The sequence below is a fragment of the Talpa europaea genome (assembly GCF_964194135.1).
Source record: "Talpa europaea genome assembly, contig: HAP1_SCAFFOLD_91, whole genome shotgun sequence".
NCBI lineage: Eukaryota > Metazoa > Chordata > Mammalia > Eulipotyphla > Talpidae > Talpa > Talpa europaea.
In genome coordinates this window covers 81,638-89,326 of record NW_028168027.1, presented here as the reverse complement: position 1 = coordinate 89,326, position 7,689 = coordinate 81,638, and the positions used below count along the sequence as shown (strand labels likewise).

Genomic DNA, 7,689 nt, shown 5'->3' with positions numbered 1-7,689 from the left:
CAGGGGTTGTGGCTCAGGCGTCCCCGGGCCATGTGGCCACACCCAGCACCTCCGGCTGCAGGGGCCTCCCGGGGCCCGCGGTGGACACTGAGTGGATCCTGTCTGTCCCGGCCAGCGCCCGCCCCACTGTGAGGATGGCGGGCCCCGAGGGGCTCTGTCTCCCCAACACCCGTTCTGCATCTTCCCACCTCGCAGGCCCAGGCCAGGCCCTCGGCTCGGCGTCTGGACCTCCTGGGACCCGATCAGAGAAACCTCGTCACGACTGTCTTGAGTGTGCAGCTTCCCTTGAAGATATTTTTTAATCCCGAATCCTTGGGAATGAATGATGTAGCCGCCTGTGTCCATCCCGCGGGCTGCTCCTGAGTGCAGCGGGGCCTCCTGCGAGCTCCCCGAGAGTCTGCTCCTGCACTTTGCGCCCCGGCCAGAGGAGTCACCCCAGCCCCCCAGGTGTCCGGAGCCAACCCCGGGCTTCTCTGACTCTCTCCTGTCCCTGCCAGCTCGTGCTGATGCTGCTCTGACATGCGGGGACTGGTGGGGTGACGCCAGTGGAGGGTCCGAGCCGCAATTTGTCGTCCCCAGCCCTATTCGGGTCCCGAGCCCAGGACGCTGAGGGGGTCGGAAGGGGACTGATGACTGTCCCTGTCCAGCTGTGGGCAGCTGGGTCGCTGAGTGCCTCATCAGACTGCACCTGTGCCAGGTCCGGCCCCGCAGACTGGAGGCGGGGGGTTGGGGGGGTGTCACCGAGCGCCGGACTCCCCGGGGAGATGCTGGACCGGAAGGGCCACGCCCAGCAGGCTGGTGACCGGTGGGGGTCGGGGGCGGGGCCTCGTCGCGGGGCGGGGCCAGGGGCTATAAAAGGGGCCCGGGCCGGGCCTGCAGGTCATTCGGAGCCAGCGGTCCTGACGCGCGCATCGTCCAGCAGCTCTTCCTGACTCCGGCAGGGTAGACTCCGGACCTCGCCGCGACTCGGAGCTTCGGCCTCAGGACTGGACGCGCTCGCAGCCTCTGGACCAGGTGCGGGGACCCGGGAGCGCTGACCTGCCTCCCCTCCAAGAAGCCGGTCGTCCCTCCGGTCGTCCCTCCGGCCAGGCGCGCGCGGCATGGCCCCGGGTCCTGCGGAGACGACCGGCTGCCAGGGCCGCCTCGGGCGCCGGCTGGGGCCCGGCCAGGTGGGGGCCGGTCTGCGCAACCTGGGGAACACCTGCTACGCCAACGCGGCCCTGCAGTGCCTGACCTACACGCCCCCGCTGGCCGGCTACCTGCTGTCCCGGCCGCGCGCGCCCTCCTGCCCCCGGTGGCTGTCCTGCACGCTCTGCGCCATGCGGGCGCACGTCTCCCGCGCCCTCCTGCACCCCGGGGAGGTGGTGTCGCCCGTGAAGGAGCTGCTCGCCGGCTTCCATGCCTGGCGCCAGGAAGATGCCCACGAGTTCCTGATGGCCACCGTGGGCGCCATGCAGGGCGGGTGTGTGAGCGAGCTGGCGGCCGCGCACCCACAGCCCCAGGACAGCACCCTGGTGCGGCGGCCTTTCGGGGGCTACTGGAGGTCCCAGATCCAGTGCGTGCGCTGCTGCGGAGTCTCCACCACGCTGGAGCCCTACCTGGACATCGCCCTGGACATCCAGGCCGCCTACAGCGTGGAGCACGCTCTGCAGGACTTGGTGAAGCCGGAAAGCCTGGACGGGCCTGACGCATACCACTGCGCTGCCTGTGGCGACAGGGGGCCCGCCGCCAAGACGCTGGCTCTGCACGCCCCTCCCCAGGTCCTCATCCTCATGCTCAAGTGCTTCGGCGGCCCCACAGGCGGCAAGGTGGCCAAGCCCGTGCGCTACCCACAGCGCCTGGACCTGCAGGCCGTGCTGTCCGAGAAGAAGGCGGGGGCCCTGGAGTACGAACTCTATGCGGTGCTGGTCCACGCAGGCTGGGGGTGTCACCAGGGACACTACTTCTGCTACGTGAGGCCTGGGAAGGACCGGTGGTATCGCATGGACGACTCTCAGGTCACCTCCTGCAATGTCTCCTCTGCCCTGAGCCAACAGGCCTACGTGCTCTTTTACATCCAGAAGAAGGAACTGGACAGGGCCAGCGAGCAGGACTCCCCTGGTGGGCCACCCCCAACGCTGACCACCACAGGTGTGGACCTGCTCCCTGAGGCCCATCAGGAGCCTGTGGGAGACAGGCCTCCTGCGGTCCCCGAGCCCCAGGAGCCTGTGCGAGAGACCCCGACCCGGCCGGTTACCTTGGACCAGTGGAGAAAGCATCAGGAGCACGAGCGACCCAAGCCTGCGCTCAAGCTCAGGGAGGTGGACCGTGCCCTGCCCGCCGACGCGGTCGTGATCCACTGGCCCAGACAGCCCGCGGGGTCCAGAGCGGGTCCTGCCCAGCGCGACACTGGCCAGCCGCAGCTTTCAGCCTGGGCACATGCTGCTCAAGGGCCAGCCCCCATGGGCAGAGCCCCTGGCATGGGAGGAAGAACCAGAGCCACCAAGGGGAAGAACAGGAAGGCCCAGAGGGTCCTGCTTGCCTTCTAGACACCGACTCCCATCTCCGGTCGTCCAGGCCAATGTGACAAGAGCACATGAACACCCAGCATCCTGCGTGTCCCAGGGGAGACCCACCCCGCCAGAGCCACCCAAACCCAGTGCTCCTCACCTTCAGCACCTTGGACAGGACACCGGATTGCTCCTTCCCCTGCCGAGCAGCAATGGGATTCCCAAGCGCTCCCTGGCTCCGTGTGGGCCAGGTGCAGGAGCCCAATGGAATCCCACTCCTGGCACGGGGTTCCCTAGTTTTGGTCGCACCTGATCCTCCAACTGTGGCGGGGGAAGAAAGGGCACAGCCCCGGCCTGGGCGCAGGTGGCCCACACAGCACACTCAGCATTGTCCTAGGATGAGTTTTACTGCAAAGCTACTCAGCTGTCCCCAATGGAAACCTGTTCTGCATCCAACGAGTCGCTCTCCCGCAGCGTGGAGTACAAGGCGGGAGCACGAGAGCCTCCCAGCGCCCGTGATGGACACCTGGACCTAGCAAGTTGGGCGTGCCCCCGGGCAGCAGGCAGCGCGCTCCATCCTGGAAGGACCTGAGCCTCAGGAGCCAGTGCATGGAGTCACGATTGAGTGCCTTCTCCTGCGCCTGTTCTCTGTGAACTCACAACACTGTTTAATGTAGCATGTACGTTGCTTTCAATGAACAGTTTGTGTCCAAAACGATACGGTACAGCTGAGGTCCCCCAAGGGGCACAAAGCATTTCTACCTTCTGAACCTTCTGAGAAGACTTGTTGAGAAAGAGATCCATAGTGGTTTCTGGGTGGCGCCGTGGGAGTTCAGTTCCTGATAGGATTTAGTCTGCTTAGAGATGCCAGAGCAGAGTGGGTGGTGGGGGGAGGGTGAGAAACATCAGGGCTCCCTGAAGCAAGGCCCCAGGGTATGACTAGTGGTAGTTGTGTCCCTTTCCTGCAGGGATCACACACCCTCAGCACTTCCGATGGGGTCACCCTTGGGGGTGGGGCACCTGCCTGCCATGTTTTCCGGGAGTGGCTTTCTTGGCATACTTCTAAGTTCTCTGATAGCAGGCATTGCCTGTAGCCCCTCGTTTTCTCTGAAGAAGGGAATGTGGGTGGAGGGAGGGCTATCTAGGACTAGATGGAGGGGTTGAACCCTGCAATAAAATTAACCTAGTGACATCTGGCAAGAGGGCAAATGATTTTGAGTGATTTGGGAAAGTTACCTTATCCTTCCCAAAAGATGAATAAAGATCAAATGTACCATACGGACGTGTGTGTGCCCATTGTTTTTTCAATTAGAATGTGTTTATCATTTGTTGCAGATGCTTTTGCACACTACTAAGACATATGATTTTTGTGATGATTTTTGTCATGGTAAAAGTTCTGAGTAGTGTCATGAGGATCGGGAGCTGAAGATGGGGTGTCCTTCGTGACTAGAATGTCTGTACCTTTGTCCCTAGTGGGCACCTGTTTGGGTTTTGCTGCTTTCATTCTGCAGAAATCGATGATCAAGGCCATGGGTGCTCCATTCTGGGGACCAACAGTCATTAGAAAAGCGGGGGGAAGTGATCAGATCATTGTTGGGCCATAGCCAAAGCCTGCACTCGGGGCCCAGGTGTTGGCTGCAGCTCCCTTCCACGCCGGGCCTCGTAATTCTGGAGTGAGACACCGTCTCTCCCACACATACTTATTTACTTTGCTCATTTATATCAGAAAAAAGTTTCAGAATTAAAGCACAGTTGATTATGCTGTCTTTCAACAGGAAATCTGATAGGGCCTCCCCCGTTGCGAAGCTGGCAGCCTCTGCAAAGCAGGTTAGTTTTCCTTCCTCTGGCGGGGGCGAGGGGGGTTCCCACAAAACAAACAAACAAAAACAAATGTAGAAAAACAAACAAGGGAAAACAAACATAGACAAACAAAAACACAAACAAAAACTAACAAAACTAATAAAAACTAACAAAAGCAAACTAATGAAAACAAACAATCAAAAACAAACAGAAACAAACAAACACAAACACTCACAAAAACAAGCAAAACCAAACCAAAAACAAACGCTAACAAAAATTAACAAAAACAAACACTAACAAAAACAAACAGAAACTAACAAAAACTAAAAAACAAACACAAACAAAAACAAACACAAACAAACAGAACAAAAACAAATAAAAACACACAAAACACTCACAAAAACAAGCAAAAACAAAAACTAGCATAAACAAACAAACAAACAAAAACAAACACAAACAAAAACAAACAAACAAAACAAACACAAACAACAAAAGCAAACAAACAAAAACAAAAGGGCACACCAGGGTATTTCCACGGAGGGTGCCTTGATCAGCCTCTTTTAAAAAGCTCCTGGGGGATGAATGGGCACCCGGAGGGCCCCCAGGTACGGGGGAGGGGAGGGACCAGGGCCCACGGGAGGCGGGGTGCAGGGGGGAAGGAAGAAATAGAATGCTACATAAATGAACCCCCCCAAAGATTAACAGACCTGAACACAATTGTTGATGGGAAGCAGAGGGCAATTTGGCTTTAAAGTCTTGTTTCAAATTCAGAAAACCCGGAAGGCAACTGAAGCCACAGGCACATCCTTGGGATTCCTGGCCAGGAAAGCCTGGTGCGAACTGTCAGTGCCTGATCATTATCAGCTGTTGCCAATTAAACCGAAAGGTTTGCTTCTTACTCTCCGTTCCGCTGGGGGCAGGAACACAAGAGGGGGATCTACCTTCTCTTGACAGAAGTGCCTGTTGCCCACAGCCATCTAGGGCCTCTGGTCCACCGCAGTAGCCTCCTAGCCACGCCAAGATGAGGCCCTCAGCTCATTTCCACCTTAGAGTTGAATAAACTGAGTCACAAAAAGACTGAGTAGCATCTCCTGGACTGTGACGGTGGAAATGAGAACCCGTGAGGTCTGTCTCCAGGGTCTGGACTTATTTGTTCCCTGAAGCCCTTCTTCACACTTCTCTTGTCTCTGCCTCTCCAGCCAAGATACCAGAATGTTGAATTTTAGTTCCTCCTCCTCACATGACTGTTTCCACCCTCGCTGCACCATAGAATCGCTTGGGGGGGGGGGTGTTTGAAAACAGTGACTTATCACTGTGAGGCAAGACTGTTCCCTCACAGGGCCTCGGGGTGTGAGTGGGGACGGTGGCAGTTGGGAGAACACCAGCCAGCTGAGTTCTCTCTTGGAAGCATTTCCCCTTGAGGCTTGAGTTCAGTTTTCAGGTTTGTTCAAAGGGGATACATGTGCAATTCCTTCGTGCAGTACGTTGGGGGCTTCTGTGGTGTGGGATAGCTTAGGGCGTGCAGATTGCCTGAGTGCTCTTGGCAGAGCTACTGTGGAAGGAGAAAGCACTGGTGGGGAGCTGACTGGGTGCGGAGCTCAGGACTCACCCAGTCAAGGTACTGGATGTGGTCATGGGATGATGAACTCCTGGCCCCACTTAGCCCAACTCAGAGGCTTCATGGAGAATTTCAAGGAGTGTTCTGTGGCCTTGAAGTGCTGAGCTACCCGTGCCTCTGGTCTGTAACCGTCCCCACAGAGACGGGGCTGGCGCTGACGCAGTGGTGGACATCAGTGTCATTGGCACTTCCCCCCCATGACCTCGCCAAGCCAGGGCCAAGGCACACTGGAGCAACCAGGCACGGGTGAAGGATCTTGGGTCACCCGCAGGCCAGGACAGAGCGCACTATGTCAGTGAGGAGAGAGGATGCGTGGGGATGAGCTGTGTGGAAGGAGCTGCTGGGAGAGACTCTGAGTTGGGCTAAAACTTCAGCCCACGTGCCGCGGAGCCCAGACCTAAACAGGTGCCTACAGCTGCATAAGGACAAGCAGAACTTCAGCTCACCAGACTTTCTTAGCAACATGGTTTACTCACATCTTTACAAATCTATTGCAAACTTTAATTTCTTACAAAATTTTGCATACTCCCAGCATCAGTTCAGTATTCCCAGACCACTTGACTATCTTGGCGACGTCACCCTTTCCCTGGGAAATTATGTCGATTCTTAATTATTTGCTAACTTGCATATTAAAAGATTCTGAGAGTATTTTTCTCCTAGATTTCCTTATCTGATATGAAATCTAGCTGAAGTTTTCTCCACCTTGGTTTTTGGACTACCGTCTCCTTGGTTTAAAACCTTCTTTCATAACACTGAGTGCTCTGTACAATCTGACTCCTCCTATGTGCCACAGAATGGCTCTGGGAATAAGGGTTCTGTTGGCTTTTAATTGAATCGCTTCTGTGTGAATCGCTTGGTAATCCTCAAGCACATTCATCGCTCACATCCTGGGTTAGCAGTGACTCGTTCACTGAGCTTTGTTGTGCCTACGTGACTGGTGCTTGGCTGAATATTTGTTCACATGGATGGCACTCCCAGGCGGTCTGACCTGTGTCAATCCTCTAGTATGTTTCAAACGTACAACTGCTACTGAAGACAACCTCGTTCTTTCTATGTACAGTACGAGTTCTCTCAGGTCATCGAAGGTCAGGCCAATGACTGAAGGTTTTGATGTCATACGTGTGTATTCACGGCCACATACATGTGCATATGTCAAGTTAGAAAGACTAGAGGATCTTCCACATCACTTACAGTATCCCTTCAATGTATGCGTCTTCTGGTGTGTTTAAACATTAAAGCTATGGTTGACGTCTCTTAAATATAATGAATCATCATTGTATGTCATCTCAGGTCAGAATATTCACTAAAAGCACTCATGTTCTCTCCATGGTGGATTCCCTCGTGTCGTCTAAGGGCAGAACACTGACTGAGGGTCCCACATGGCGCAGACCTCTCCTGCCACCCGCTGCTCCCCTCAGCAGTGTACTTCGGTCCTTCTGCCTGCTCTGCTCCCCGCTCTGGCTCTGGTGGATTCTCTCATCCTCCTGCGCTTCTGACTGTACCAGTGCTTGTATAAATAAATAAATAAATCTTTCAAAAAAAAAAAAAAGACTAGGCAAAAACTAGGCATAGGAACAGTGTGTAGTTGTCCATATTTTTTTAATATCTCGGGTTATAAATTTGAGCTCATTAATTTTTTCACTAAACTCAAGCTATCCAAAACCTTTGGCTGAGAGTTAAATCTCAACTTAATGTACTTTAGGATAATAGATTCACTTATTAACATACTACTGCCATGTCTCTAATTTGAATGATTAGTGTCACACCCCATGTGACTTACCA

General features: G+C 55.0%; 1 protein-coding gene across 1 annotated transcript; it reads left to right on the top strand.

The window, feature by feature from the left end:
• Positions 1 to 1,100: 1,100 nt before the first annotated feature.
• LOC311187973 (ubiquitin carboxyl-terminal hydrolase 17-like protein 6) lies at positions 1,101 to 2,528 on the top strand (the record flags this gene model as incomplete). The annotated part of the gene is made up of 1 exon (XM_084259751.1): positions 1,101 to 2,528. The coding sequence occupies one exon, from the start codon at positions 1,101 to 1,103 to the stop codon at positions 2,526 to 2,528; it is 1,428 nt and encodes a 475-aa protein (XP_084115877.1).
• Between the last annotated feature and the right edge of the window lie 5,161 nt (positions 2,529 to 7,689).